We start from the raw sequence: 15,622 nt of genomic DNA, 5'->3' as shown, positions 1-15,622 counted from the left end.
CCCCCCACCCCCCGCCTTGAGGCTCCCTTGGGGCAGCCAGCCATCAATCAACTCAGCAGCCTAGAAAAAGACACAAGCTTTGCTGATTCCAAGGATCTGAGGAATGTCTGCTAGGACACAGGAGGAAGGCCAGAGGCGTAGTTTGCAATAGCACGCTTCCCATTTAGCTGTTCATGTACTGAAACTATTTTAGCCCTTCTGTTTGTTTATTGAGCTATTACTACATTCCTGGGACGGAATCGTGTATTGTAAAATACACCATTCAAAAACTCACTTTCACTTAATAGACAGAGATATTATTTCCATTTTACAGGCAAGAAAAATGGGAACTTCAAAGGAGTAACAGAGCCAAGGTCACACAGCTAGTAAGTGGCAGAGCATAGCTTTAAATATTGCTTGACCCACAAAACCTATTTTCAATCTCTTTCTCTCTCTCTCTCTCTCTCTCAATCTCTTTCTCTCTCTCCTTTTTTTTGTACTGGGGATTGAACCCACAGGCACTTTACCATTGAGCTATGTCCCCAGCCCTTTTTAATTTTATTTTGAGACAGGGGCTCATTAAGTGGTTGAGGGTAGCCTCAAACTTGTGATCTTCCTGCCTCAGCCTCCTCAGTCACTGGGATAAACCTATTCTCTTAACTGCTCTTCTAGATGCCTCTTTCATCTGTGAGGAGGGCAAATAAGAACTATAAACAAAATTACAGAAGATATATTTAGGTACCCAAGAGAGCCCCTGGCTCTCGTGCACTTTAACTAGTCATTTGCATAAAAATAATTATTATGTCTTAATTAGAGAGTGTTCTTGTCTAGTTATAAAAAAAATGGCTCCCCTAAGTTCATTGAGCATTTAGTTGAAGATATTCAGTTGAAATTAAATGTAATTAAGCGTTTCCATTCATTTAAATAGCCTTCCCCAATATCAGCTCCTCATAAAACCAGATGAATAAGATATTCTGAATATATATATTTTAAAGCCCAACAACCAGAAGTCTTTATAACTTCATTAGACTGTTTTCTGTTGCAAGAACACAGCACCACAGGCTGGGTGAGTTATAAAGGAAGGAGGTTTGTTTGGGCTCACAGTTCAGGTCCAAGCTAAAGGGTTGTGTCTGGTGGTGGCTAGAAGATTCCCAAGGTGATTCCCAAGGTGGAGACGGGAGACACAGGTGTGTGTCCTCTGGCCTCTCTCCCTATCAAGCCACCAGGATTCATACCTCATGTTTTTCATAAGAATGACGATAACATTAATAGTACTGATGCCGACAGTAATGATGACAGGTGCTGGTCACGTGCTGGCTACCACCCGGGCATTCTCCTACATCCCCATGTATGAGAAAGCAGGCTCAGAGCTCAGACGTGGAAGCAAGTTCAAGGCCAGCCCAAGGCTCAAGGTGGGAAAACTAGACCCTTTTCCCCTCCACTGCTGGGGATGGAACCCAGGGCCTGGCACCTGGTAGGCAGGTGTCCCACCACTGAGCCACGTCCCGACCTTGACAGAGACTTGGTGCCAAGAGTCACAAAGTCACACTGCCTAGTGGCACAGATATCATGGGGGAGACACCAGGACAATTTAGCTAGCCAGGGGCAACTGGATTCAAATCCAGATCTGTCCAGTGCCAAAGCGCTGACGGCGGTGAGCAAGTCCTGCCCGGGGCTGGAGAGCGCTTGCAGTCAGAGTCACGTTTAGGATGCAAATACTTGGACTTTCTGTGCATGGAGGAGCATCAGGAGGGAATCAACGTTCATTCGAGCAAGGGAGAGAAATATTATGGATTATTCTCCTTACAAACAATACATTTTAGAAAATTTAGAAATGCAAATAAGCATCAGAAAATGATAATCCCCTTAATTGCAAGTATCTTCTCATGAAAGTAAGCAAAATGCAGGTGGGTGGGTGGGCTGTGGTGTTTTGTGTCCAGCAGAGGGCGCCGTGTGGCCCAGCAGAGCGCCGTTTCTGTAAGTGACTGCGCTGGGAAACCAGCGGCTACCAGCGTCCTGCTTGGGTGGGAGCTGCTCTTGCAGATAAAGGATCCCGGGGCTGAGGGCGCGGTTCAGGGATGGGATGCGTGATGAGCATGCGCAAGGCCCCAGGCTCCGGAGTTTAAAAAGCTCCATACCCCAGGTAGCCGGGCGGGCGCAGTGGTGCACGCACCCACCCCTATAATCCCAGCTTCTTGGGAGACTGGGGCAGGAGGATCGCGAGTTCAAAGCCAGCCTCAGCAATTTAGGAAAGCCCTGAGCAACTCAGACTCTGTATCAAAATAAAAATATAGAAAGGGTGGGGATGTATGTGGCTCAGTGGTTAAGCGCCCCCTGGGTTCAATCCCTGGTCCAGAAAAAAAAAAAAAAAAAAATCCAGGTAGCTGCCCACCTGTTGGACCTTGACATCTGCCTCCCAATTTCATCATGAACCCGTCCTTGCTCTGTTCTTTCCACCAAAGAAGGAAATGGCAAGTCTCTGATTGCCCAGGGCCTCCACGAGATTTCCGTAGGCCCGAGTCCTTTCATCTGTCATGTGAGCGTCCTCATGGCCACAGTTTGGAGGGAGATCAAACAGCTCGTTTTCATGATGAACTGCTATAAATATAACATCCGAAATGTGGGAAGCAACAATGATAGGAAAAGATGTTCCTTGTGACCTAAGTTACAAAAACAACAACAACAAAATTGGAAATGACTTCTGTATGAAGCCGATGGGGGGTGGGTCAGTAAACGGTGACATCAATTCCAAGGTGGAGAAGTGTGCAGCCTCGTGAAGCCCGCAGTAAGGGACCCAGGTGTGGCTTGGTGGCAGAGCGCTTGCCTGGCATGCTCCAGCCTCCTGCGTTCCCTGCCCAGCACTGAAATAATGGGAATGCAGGAGCCCTCTCCACATGAATAGGGAAAGAGTCCCAAATTCTCATGAAAGCCGACCCTGACACAGAGGGTTCAAGAGCAAGTAGTTCACACGGATTCTGCAACACAGACTCCAGATGGGCCCTCTGAAGGGGTGACGGAGGGAACTGCCCTTTGTTGAGGGTAGCTGCTGGGATGTGCTGGCCTGCCCCACAGGCTGGCAAAATAAGCTTTAAGGACCAGAGAGAAAGTTCTCAGGAAAGAGCAGCAGGGATGGGCAGCTGGAATTTGGGGCTGGCAAATGTGGAAGTGGTTAAGAATGGGATGTTGGAGCCGGGTGTGGTGGCGCAGGCCTACGATCCCAGCACCTCAGGAGGCTGAGGCAGGAGGATTGCAAGATCAAGGCCAGCCTCAGCAATTTAGCAAAGCCCCTACTAAGCAACTTAGTGAGTCACTGTCTCAAAATAAAAAAATAAAAAGGGCTGAGGTTGTAGCTCAGTGGTAAAGTGTCCCTGGGTTCATCCCCAGTATCCCAAAGACTTTATGCTAGAGGTCATCAAAACAAATCCTGGATATCATTTTTGCCTCATTGGTAGTTCGGCGTTAATTTGATGAGGTGAAATGTTTCTCTTTTTTTAATTACTGACTTTTTAAAAAATAACATAAGCACACCACTTGGAAAATAGAATAAAATTTCTAAGGAGTCATACAGGATAAACATTGCAGTCTGTTAAACTTGTTCTCAATTCTTAGAGCTCAAGTAAATGAGATTCACCCTGGTTTCTGTTAAGAGAGGTCCTAGAACGAATAGAAATTGGAACAATTGGGATAGTAATATATTTCAAAAGTCTTAAAAATAAGTACATCCGCTGATTCAAATTCTGTTTAGGGGTCAGGCACAGTAGTGCACACCTGTCATCCCAGCAGCTCAGGAGGCTGAGGAAGGAGGATCACAAGTTCCAAGCCAGCCTCAGCAATTTAATGAGGCCCTGAGCAACTCAGTGAGACACTGTCTCTAAATAAAATAAAAAATAGGGTTGGGGACGTGGCTCAGTGGCTCAGTGCCCCTGGGTTCAATCCCCAGTACACACACACACACACACACACACACCAATCTATTTAGGGAAATCTTAGGAAACTATGTGAAAACAAAAATTCTGACTTAAAGATGTTTAAGGAAGTGTTACTTGTAACTGCTAAACCACCCAAACAGGGAAGAGATTGCTGGGCTACAAGTGTAAAGAGAGTGGGGTTAACATTTTTGTCTCTTCTATTCCCTGACCTAGAGGTCAGTCCTGGTCAAGTAACGACTTCTCTGACACCAGTAGATACAGATATGGAAATAAGGATTAAAGTTAGGCAGAAACACACACATACGCGCACACACAGGGAATTATGCTTTCCTACCCTGTTACCCCACTCAGTGTTGCTTAAGGGAGATACTCCATGAACAGTGTCTGGCACACAGTAGATCCTCAATAAAATGTAGCTGTGATCAAGGAATCATGGTTCATGCATGAGATACAATATATGTGTGCCAGAGGGCTATACATGTAATGAAAAGGCTCGGGGTGTCAGAGGCCAATCCCCAGAGGCAAAAAAAGTAACAGGTGGGGCTGGGAATGTAGGTTGGTGGTGGAGCAATTGTATGTATGGGGCCCTGACACCACAAAACAAACAAAAAAAAAAAGAGAGAGAGAAAAAAATTAAAATGTAAAAATGATTATTTATAAATCAAATTAATGCAGGGCATGATGGCATGTGCCTGTTGAGGCCAGCCTGGGCACCTTAGTGAGACCCTATCTCAAAACAAAAAAGGAGTGGGACTGGGTGGGGCGGCGGGCATCTGTCATCCCAGCAGCTGGGGAGGCTGAGGCAGGAGGATCCCAAGTTCCAAGCCAGCCTCAGAAATTTAATGAGGCCCTAAGCAACTAAGCGAGACCCTAACTCAAAATAAAAAATAAAAAGGGCTGGGGATGTAGCTCAGTGGGAGAGCACCCCTGGGTTCAATCCTCAGTACCAGAAAATAAATAAATTAATAATTGGGTTCATTTTTTAAAAATTGGTATCTTGATATAATGCCCAGGCTAGTCTCACACTTGTGGGCTAAAGCTATCCAGATCTCTGATCCTCCTGTCTCAGCCTCCCAGGTGACTGGGAGTATAGGTATGTGCTACCACACCCAACATAAATTCTTTTTTTTTTTTTTTTTTTGTACTGGAGATTGAGCCCAGGGGCACTTTATTACTGAGCTGCATCACCAGTCCTTTTATTTTATTTTATTTTATTTTATTTTATTTTATTTTGAGACAAGGCCTTACCAAGTTGCTAAGGCTGGCCTCCAACCTGCCATCCTCCTGCCTCAGCCTCTCCAGTAGCTGGCATTACAGGCTGCACAACCACACCCAGCTAAGCTTAAAATTCTTGGGTGCGATCTCAGCTAAGAGTTCAAGAGAGAGACTGAGACGTGGAGAGACGGAAACAGAGAGCAAACCCCAGGCAGAAAGGGGGACAAACAGAAATGGGTACTGGGAAGTAGGACTGGAGGACATTTGCTTTTCTCTGGTCTGAACTACTGAACCCCTCCCTTTCCTCTGAAGCTCCAGAACATTCTACCTGCTCTGGACAGAGGTGCCCTCGGTCAGAACGCAGGCGAAGCCTTTAACCAGCGCCTCAATCTCGGTGGCATTGCTGAGGCCCGGTGTGAACAGCTCAGGTCCCCAAAAGCCTGAGGCTGGGATTCCTGTCCTCATGACTTAGGGGGCGTGTCCTGGGGAGAACTCCTAAAAGGGTGGGGAAAAGGTCAAGGGAGGGGTGCGTGGTCAGAGGCGGTCTGGGCTCCACCGAACAGTCTGCCCACCTCCCCGGGGTGTCCAACATGCTCTGGTTAACCACAGTGACCCCCAGTGACCCCGGCTTGTGTTTCCTGTCACCTCTTGGTGTGCACATGGAGCCAAGGTAAAGTGAGGTGCGGGTTGGTGGGAGGGGTCCCTTGAGCTTTCTTGGACTCATATTTGGCCCAGTTTAGGTGGTTCCAGCTCTCTGGAAACACTACTTGCATTTCCCTCTTGGGGCACATATTAGAACAATTTCCTGTGAATACACTGGGAGTTTGGCTTGGTTTTTAGGTACTGAAGATTGAACCCAGGGATGCATTCCCACTGAGCTATAAACCCAGCCCTTTTTATTCTTTTCTTTTGAGACAAGGTCTCGCTAAGTTGCTGAGGCTGGTCTGGAACTCATGATCCTCCTGCCTCAGCCTCCCCAGCCACTGGGATGACAGGCCCGAGTGGCTGAACCTGGCCACCCCACCCCCATGCCTCCCACCCAAGCCAGGAGACACCCGACTTGGGTGGGAGACGTGGAGAAGAGAAGGCCTCGTCTTCCTAGGCTAATGGAAGGGGGAGGCAGGGTGGGCAGCTCTCCTCTGTGCCCAGCATGCCAGAAGGCTGAGGAAGACCAGGAAGTAGGATAGGTGATGGGTAGATAAAGAATAGATACACCCATGATAGATAGTGTCTAGACGGCTCAGGATAGAGAGAGGTGGATGGAGACAGAGGAGGAGGGACGGTAGGGGTACATGAGAAGGAGAAGGAGAGAGCACTCCCTCGTAGTAGGATGTTAAGTAGTAAATGTAAAAGGAATGACAGAAATCTGAAAACACCCAGCGTGGTCATAGTTGACTTAGGCAGAAGCAGCCGTGAGCTAAAACCAGTGGGGAGAGACTGTGGGGAATACTGGATACTGGCTTGTCCTCCAGATATTTCCCCCAATGTACTTATTAGTGCCAAATGGGGGGAAAATGATTAAGTAGGGTGGAGAAATTTGTCAGACCAACTTGGTGTCTGGATGAAAATTAAGGTCCCCAGTGATGGGGAGGGCTGACGTCACATGCCCCTCACATGATGTGCCAGGAAGACCCAGCCTTGTATCTGGCGTTGCTGCCTGGAAAACACAGCCAGGCTTCAATGGAGGGAGGATGAGGGCGTCCTACTGAACAGAAGGCCGAACTCCTCAAGATCACGAGGGCTAGAGGCCTGATCTGGATTGAAGTTACCCATAACCCCATACCCCGTTTCCCCCAGGCTTACTGGGCTGCAGGTAGGACTGAGCGGATGTGCTTAGGAAATCTGAGCATCACTTAGGGAGTTAGTGAACGATGCACATTCAGCCTGGAGACACACGCCTGTAATTCCAGCCTCTTGGGAGGCTGAGGCAGGAGGATCGCGAGTTCCAAGCCAGCCTCAGCAATTTACTGAGGACCTAAGCAACTTAGCAAGAACCTGTCTCTAAATAAAATATAAAAAGGCATGGGGATGTGGCTCAGGGGTTAAGTGCCCCTGGGTTCAATCCTCAGGACCAAAAAGAAAAAGAAAAAAAAATGCAGTTTCAGGGCCTATCCCTGTGAGTCACCATCCCAGGACATTCTGGCATGAAACCATGATCATCCATGGAGGAACGTCATCTCAGAGACTTTAGCAATCCTCCCTCCGGGTCCTGACCTTCACTCTCTTTCTCTCTGCCTGCAGGGTGACACTGTATGCCGAGTTCCTTCCCATGAAAGCCAGGGCCAAGTGTATTTTGCTGATTGAGGTAAGGAGGGTGGGGGATGGGCCTCTAGAAGAGGCTGGCTCTCTGGCAGGTGATTCACAGGTGTCCTGAGACAGGGGACAAGGGAAAAGGACTTTAAAAAAATTAACAGACTCAGTATGAGAAGACTCAGATGGACCACCCCTCACGTCGATTCCGACGGGCTGTTCTTCAGTCTGGACACACTCTTTGATTGACAGGAAAATTAAATCAACTGTCCCTTTAAAAAAAAAATGGTGGCAGTCAGGTGGTATGTCCTTATTCAATTGGAAATGGCTTTTACCTAAGAATAGGCGTTGAATGACACCTTGAACGGACAGACGAACTCCTGTCCCCGCTCTTATCATCACCCGCCACCCCTGGTTTTCCCCAGACCGGTACATATCTTGTGAGTGATCTCTGTCCTTGGTCACCCCCATGGGCCAGCCAGTCCCACCTGCCCTCCTACTTCCTGGGCTTATGACCCATTTCCAACCAGGACCTGAAGGATCTCAGGGCAAACACACGGCTTTCCAACAGCCCTCCACACAGGGGCAAAGGGATTAATTGGCCTCTGCTGGACATGGACGTCCACGGTATTGACTGTGAAGCCCCTGGGACCTCCTCTGTCACTGTGACCCCAATGACAGCGTTGGTCATGTGACCCCACAGGCCAGATTATCCATCCTGGCAGCATGCGCTCCTGACCAGCTGGGGTGGGAGTCAGCTGGTCTACACTGGATCAACCAGTTGTTTAAATAGAGAAATGCATCTGGGTCCCCCTGATCCTGGGCTCCAACTAGCCCTTGTCACCTAACACCCTGTTTCTCTCAGGATCCCTCAGAGCTTCCCACGATCCAGCAGCTAAAGCGTTCTAAGTTGCTGAGGCTGGCCTCGAACTTGTGATCCTCTTGCCTCAGCCTTCGGAGGAGTTGCTGAATGACAGGGGTGCACACCACTGAGCCGGTTAAGGACCAGGTGTTTGTAGTTGTAGAGGGGTTCCAGCAAGGGACAGTAATGAAGGCACCCTTTATTACTGCAGTGTGTCACTACCCAGGGCCTGTAAGGACCAAGGGACAGAGTAGTTAACAGCCCAGAGAGTTGTTTGGTGAAGGCTCTGGAGAGGGGCCGTGACCCCCTGAGGGGTGCAGCCAGCCCTGCAGGGAGGGGGCCAGAGGAGTGAGGGGGCCTCAGCCTCTCTCCTGCCCTCCCACCCTCCCTCTCCTGGGGGCTCCCTGGGGGCTGCACTCAGGGAAGACTGCGGATGGCATTGGGGCAAAGAGGTGCGCAGTGACTTGCAGAGACATGGAGCGATCCCACAGGGAGGGACCAGCCCATCCTGTGCAGGATGCTGGACACCACATAGCAAGGGGGGTGGACGGACCCAACAACAGAACAGCGTTCCGTGTGTGGCACTCTGTGCGCAGCAGCAGCATGCTGAGACACAGAAGCCAGGCACACGTCCATCTGTGGATGCCAAAGAGGAAAAATGTGGTCCATCCACACAGGAGGTTTTTNACACAGGAGGTTTTTTTTTTTTTGGTACCAGGGGTTGAACCCAGGGGCGCTTATCCACTAAGCCACATCCCCAGCCCTTTTTCGCATTTTTATTTAGAGACAGGGTCTCACTGAGTTGCATAGGGCTTTGGTAAGTTGCTGAGGTTGGCCTCGAGCTTGCAATCCTCCTGCCTCAGCCTCCTGAGCCGCTGAGATGACAGGTGTGTGCCACCGCACCCAGCCTAATAGGATATTATTCAGTCTTAAAAAGGAAGGAGATTCTGATGTGTGCTACAACTTAGATGAACCTTGAGGACGTGACGCTCGGTGAAGTAAGCCAGACACAAGTAGACAAATATTGTATGATTCCACTTCGATGAGTAGTTAGACTAGGCAAAGTCATAATAAAATAGTGAGCGTGGGGCTGGTGGGAGGGCCAGGAGTTCCTGTTTCATGGATATAAAGTTTTTGTTTTACAAGATGGAAAGAGTTCTGGAGACAGACGGTGCATTGGTTGTACAGTTTGAAAGTATTTCATAGAACTGAGCCATACTCTTAAAAATGGTTACAATGGGAAATTTTATATTACACGTATTTTGCAAAAAATAAAAAGGGGGTAGGGACCCTAAACCCAAAACCTCTCAATGCGCCCACTGTCATTTTGACATCACATAATACTGAGCGTATTACCTGCTCAGCCTGAGCTGCTAAGCTGCGCGTCCCGCAGGATATGCAAATATCATCGGTGTGGGCAGGACCCTCGGAAGATGGACAGCCCGACGGCCCTAGCCCAGCCCTCTGGACCGCAGAAAAAGGTGGCCATCCTGACCTTGCTGACCCCAGGGACCCCCTCCCCACCCCACGACTGACCCCGATTCTCCCGTGCCAGGTCTTCTGGGCCCTCGGGACGGTGTTCGAGGTCATCCTGGCGGTGTTCGTGATGCCCAGTCTGGGCTGGCGTTGGCTGCTCATCCTGTCGGCTGTCCCGCTCCTCCTCTTTGCCGTTCTGTGCTTCGTAGGTATCTTTAGGAGATCTCCTTCCCTGCCTCGCACTTGACTGTGTTTTGGTGGAAAGCCGGTGGAGGACAGCACCAAGACCACCTTTAAAATTTGTTTTTTGAAATCGGGAAATGAGATAAGGGAACAAGGCCTGAGGTAGCCCCAATACGGGGCGATAGATTTCCTCCAGACAGACACTTCTGGGGTGCTCTCCTGGAAGACACCTGGGGTTAGAGGAATACATTGGCCCCATCATTGCCAGATCCACACTTAACAGTGACCATAGGGTTCATTGGAATTCTTAAGCTATAAGTGACTGACACCTAATTCACACTGGCTTGAGTAAAACAAAGGGGTAGATGCATGACAGGATTAAATATCTAGCTTCAGGCATGGCTGGATCCAGGAGTTCAAATTAGCTCTGCATAAACCACACCCTATGGTGAGATCAAGCTACACACTCCCATTTCATGCACAAAGCACTTTACTACCAGTGGGGTCTCAAAATAAGCCGATAGATTAACAGATCTCATGTATGGTAAATGCTACAATAATTCATGGAAATAACAATGGGTATTAATGATACTGAGTTTAACTGTGTGGCCATCTCTGTGCCAGGCCCTCTACATGTATACTTATTCCTCCCTGTAACCACAGGAGGCAGGACTGATGAACCTCTACATTAACTAGGGGGGCAGATAAAGCCCTCAAACTTTGTAGCTTAACACAATAGAAGTTTATTTCTCACTAACATACCAGTTGAGAATGAGCGTTCTGGATGGCCAGTGGGATTCTAGACCCAGGTTTTCTTTGCAGCTTGGGGCTCTGCCATCTTCCAGGACTTTGGAGTCTTCTACGTGCAGATAATAGACAGAGAAGGGAAAGTGGAGATTGCACGCTTGATTCTTGGACAATCCTGGCCCTGGGATAGTTTACTTACATGCTATTGGATAAAAGAAAGTCACATGGTCTCACCTAGCTGCAAAGGAAGCTGGGAAATGTAGTCCATGGCTGGGTGGCCACATCCAATGATAATTCTGCACTTTGTTAAAGGAAGCAGTGAACTTTGGTGGGCATTGGCTAATCTCTGCCACAACCCACTTTACAGCTGAGGAAACTGAGTCCCAGAGAGTCCAGTGGACTTGTCAAAGGACCTACAACAAGTAAATAGTGGAACTCAAATCTGAGCTAGATTTTATGACTGTGCTTTCTCTGCTATACCTGTTGCTTGGCAGGTTACCATGGCTTCATTTGACAGAAATGGGTTGATCTGGTCACTTGGAGCTGGCACTCCATTAGGCTTTTTCTCTCTCTTTCTCTGAGTTTGCAAGATGATGCTCAACACAGGTGAGATAGTTTCTTGAGAATTGGGGGTGACATTTTTGATGGTGGTCACAATTTAATTCAGTCCTCCCAGCGCCAAATAGTAATAGGAGGTGACAGTAATAACTCCAGTAATCCAGGGGGCTCCAAGCCACACACTTTGCATAGATTATCCCATTTAGTGCTCTCAGCAACCTTATGTGGTTGGATCTATTATGACCCCCATTTTATGGGGGAGGAAATGGAAGAACAGAGAGATCAAGGCATTGCACAGGATCACACAGCTCAGAAAATAGCAGAGTCAGCATTTGAAGCCAGGTCTGTGGCTCCGGAGTCCCCAGCTTGGCGACCCCACCCTCAGATGAGAGCCAGGGGCTGGGAAGTTCCACCCTCACCAGCCATGCCTGGGTCTTCTGTCCCTGCAGTGGCTGCCAGAGAGCGCGCGGTATGACGTGCTATCCGGAAACCAGGAAAAGGCCATTGCCACCTTAAAGAGGATAGCGACGGAGAACGGAGCACCCATGCCACTGGGGAAGCTCATCATCTCCAGACAGGTCAGTGCCTGGACCCCCGGCCGGGGGCATGCGTGTCTGTGTGCGTGCAGAGGAGCGTGTACACGGGGACACTATGTGCGCATGTCCATGTGTGGGCAGGCATGTGAGAGAGCGCATGTATACAGGGTGGGGTCTGCACATGCGTGTGCGTGTGTGTGCGCGTGCACATGGAGTAGGGGGGTGGTGCAGAGGCAGGATCTGCAAGGAGAATTTGGCAACTTCAATCTGTGTATCCTCTGCCAAGTTCTAAAAATGCTACGTGGACAGGTTAGCCCATTGTAGGAGGTGCCATCTGCTGATGGTCCTGTAACTGCCTCTGCTTGGGGTCTGCCTTTCAGGACTGATGAAGTCCTGCTAGTAATGTGATTGATGGGCCACAGTTGTGCAGTAAGATCATTATATGCTGGGGATGTGGGGGATGTGGTAGAGTGCTTGCGCAGCACGTGCAAGGCCCTGGGTCTTATCCCCAGCACTAAATAATAATAAGAAGAATAAAAAGCTGGACACAGTGTGCATGTCTGTAATCCCAGCAGCTCTGGAGGCTGAGGCAGGAGGATCACAGGTTGGAGTCCAGCCTCAGAAACTCAGTGAGAACCTGTCTTGAAATAAAAAGAGCTGGGATGTGGCTCGATGGTAGAGTACCCTTGAGTTCAATCCCCAATACTGCAAAATAATAATAATAATAATAATAACAACAACAACAATAATTTATTACAAAGATATTTTTATTTGTGAAGACAGGGCTTGTAGGTGAACTAAGTGACCTATTATCTGGAGGGCTGTTTTCATTGTTAGCATGTTTAAATAACAAGCATTTCTCAAACTGCTCCTAGGAAAAACATGTACATGAACTACATCAAAGAAGAGCATAATCGCGGTCCTAGAATGTTTTTAAGGGAACATTGTAAAGCAAGGACTTGATAAGTTCTTGGATACTGATAAATCATAAATCTCATGACATTGGCAAATAGGTCATTTAGCTCATCTGTCTTTCGGAGGATTGTCCTGTGGTGGGTTGGCTTGTAGGTACCTTATTGTCACCTTGACCTAGAGCTAGCTTTGGAGGAGGAAGTGTGTGTGTGTGTGTGTGTGTGTATGCATGCATGCACGTGCGTGCATGTGCATGAAATGCCTGCACACCCTTGGAGTAGATTCCCACACCTGGGTCCATGGGACTCCCTGAGGGACCTCATGGCGTCCCAGTTGGAGGGGGTTGAGGCTGGCGGCGGTCGGTTGAGTCCTGGGTCCTCAGCATGATTGTCCTGCCCACAGAAGCTCCCTCCCAGCACTGGGGTGTACACAGGGGTCAGGCCACCAGCCAGAGCCCCACACAGCTGGAGGGGGGGGACAGTAAACCACGTGTCCTTGTCTTGAAACAGGAAGACCGAGGCAGGATGAAAGATCTTTTCACACCCCATTTTAGATGGACAACCTTGTTGCTGTGGTTTATATGGTAAGAGCTGCATGGCGACTGCTTTGGCCCTCCTGCACCACCAACTGGGCATGGAATTGGCTTTTGTATTAATGTGATGCACAGAGAATGCCTCCATCGCAGGCAGCAGATCTTGTTTTTGTTTTTGGTTTGGTTTTGGTTCCAGAGCCTGAACCCAGGGTGCTTAAACACTGAGCCACATCCTCAGCACCTTTTATATTTTATTTAGAGCCAGCGTCTCATCCAAGTTGCTCAAGGCCTTGCTAAGTTGCCGAGGCTGGCTTTGAACTTGGATCCTCCTGCCTCAGTCTCCTGAGCCACTGGGATTATAAGCGTGTGCCACCACGCCAGGCTCAAACTCGATATCTTTTAAAAGGAAATTTTATTTTTTAAACAAGGGCTGGAGGACTAGCTCAGTGGTAGATCTCTTGCCTAGCAAGGTTAGGCCCTGGGTGAAATCTTTAGTACTACAAAAAAACGGGTAAAAAACATTTTATATATCTGTTTTGAAGGAAAACACCTTAATTGCAGGCCATAGATAAAAGGTACTATCAAAGTTAAATATAGTAAGCTGGGCACGGTGGCACAGATCTGTCATCCCAGTGGCTCAGGAGGCTGAGGCAGGAGGATTGCAAGTTCAAAGCCAGCCCCAGCAACTCAGTGAGGCCCTAAGCAACTTTATGAAACTCTGTCTCAAAATAAAAAAGGGCTGGGGATATGGCTCAGTGATTAAGTGCCCCTGGATTCAATCCTCAGTGCAAAAAAAAAAAAGTTAAATATGGTAAAAAGCAACTATGTTGAGCTTTGAAGCAAGGAGCCTCTATATTTAAGAGACAGAGACTGGGGGGCAGTGGAGATGTTATGGATGTATCCGCCCACACACGGGACTGGGATGTAATCAAAAGAATCTAAAGAAAATTTAAAAGAGGATTTTCTACAATAAGAGTTAATAAACCAGGCACCCTGGTGCATGCCTGTCATCCCAGTGGCTGGGGAGGCTGAGGCAGGAGGATCTTGAATTCAAAGCCAGCCTCAGCAACAGCGAGGCACTAAGCAACTCAGTGAGACCCTGTCTCTAAATAAAGTACAAAATAGGGCTGGGGATGGGGCTCAGGGGTCCAGTGCCCCTTGGTTCAATCCCTGGTACCCCCCCCCAAAAAAAAAAGTTAATATGCATGATCTGTTAGTGTTCTCTCCGACTCCATTGCCTTGGGTACCACTGGTGGTACACGGTCCATAGTTTGAGAACCAGGATTTGGTCAACATGACCATTCTTGGAACTTCCAGTTGTGACTCTGTTCAGTTTTTCTTAAACAACAACCATAAGAAGGGGCCTGATCGGGGAGATGTCTGCAGAGAGCAATTATCTGAATCAACTTTCAGCCATCCTGTCAGCTAGCTTTGTACCAAGTCGTGAGCATCATGGCATCAACGGTGTGGAAAACCGGTTCAGGCTTCACGTGCTTTTTTAAACCAGTCCCCAGCTTTCCTACCCACCTTTGAGCACTGCTGTCATGATTAGCAGGGCAGTGTCCCCTCAGTGGCCAGTTACAGAGGAGAGGAGAAAAAACTCGATAATACACAGAACCAGGGTCCAGCCGCCCCCACACTGAGCTGAATCCATTCACCAAGCCCATGCAAATGTGGAGGAAGCCAGATTTTTCAGGGGGTTGGCTGGAGTGCAGAGCACCTCCCTATTCAGCAGGTAGCCAGTGGGTGGACAGCCCTGGGGGGAGGCGTGTGTCTGGGGTATGATGCTGCTGACCTTTCAAAGGACACAGAATCAATTCCTTGGATGACATCACCTGCTTGCTTGGTACCTGTCATCTTCCTGCTCAGGGTCTTCAGGAAGGCACTCAAAGACTCAGCATGGTCCACAGACGCCCCCTAAGTGGGTGGACGCGGATCCTTCCCAAGGGTGTGGGAGGAGAGGTCTTGGTGCCCTGCTGAGCTCTTCACCTCCTTGCTCTCTCCTGGCAGGTTTTCCAATGCCTTCTCTTACTACGGCTTAGTTCTTCTCACCACAGAACTTTTCCAGGCCGGAGACGTCTGCAGCAGTGAGTACTGAGATTTCCTCACCAGTCCCCCTCCCCTGCCCCCGGCCCCAGCAGGCGCACGCTGGCACCCGCTCCCACGCACACCAGTGGCTGTCCTCTATCAGCCTGGCCTGGCACAAACTGTGGCCTCCAAGATACTGCAGAGAAACCCAGATTGTTATTGAAAGCTTGGTCCTTGTCCCCAATGCCAATCCAGTAATGAGGACACTGTTTTGAGAAAAAGGAAAAAGAAGTTTTATTGCTTTGTTAGCCAAGGAGAAACCAGGGGACTCTGCAGCAGAGGCTGTGATTCTGCCCAGAGAGGAACAGGGGTGTTTTGTGTTTGTTTGTTTGTTTGTTTTTTAAAGAGATGATTC

At 48.8% G+C, this 15,622-nt stretch overlaps 1 protein-coding gene and 1 long non-coding RNA gene across 2 annotated transcripts in view; one reads left to right on the top strand and one right to left on the bottom strand.

Moving 5' to 3' along the window:
- LOC107154621 (SV2 related protein) overlaps positions 1-15,622 on the top strand; it is an 82,135-nt gene that overhangs the window by 54,697 nt on the left and 11,816 nt on the right. Inside the window, exons 7-11 of the mRNA XM_015500262.2 lie at positions 7,365-7,428; positions 9,791-9,916; positions 11,649-11,777; positions 13,157-13,230; positions 15,190-15,266. Coding sequence (XP_015355748.1) covers positions 7,365-7,428; positions 9,791-9,916; positions 11,649-11,777; positions 13,157-13,230; positions 15,190-15,266 — 470 coding nt within the window. The remainder of the gene's footprint in view (positions 1-7,364; positions 7,429-9,790; positions 9,917-11,648; positions 11,778-13,156; positions 13,231-15,189; positions 15,267-15,622) is intronic.
- On the bottom strand, positions 9,789-10,806 carry LOC125611116. The gene is made up of 2 exons (XR_007341251.1): positions 10,657-10,806; positions 9,789-10,002 (listed from the first exon to the last, which is right to left on the bottom strand). It is a non-coding gene; the product is annotated as an uncharacterized LOC125611116 (long non-coding RNA).

The sequence above is a fragment of the Marmota marmota genome, unplaced genomic scaffold, assembly GCF_001458135.2.
Source record: "Marmota marmota marmota unplaced genomic scaffold, marMar, whole genome shotgun sequence".
Classification (NCBI taxonomy): domain Eukaryota; kingdom Metazoa; phylum Chordata; class Mammalia; order Rodentia; family Sciuridae; genus Marmota; species Marmota marmota.
Note: the sequence above shows the minus strand (reverse complement) of the source record. Positions and strands in the feature narration are given on the sequence as shown.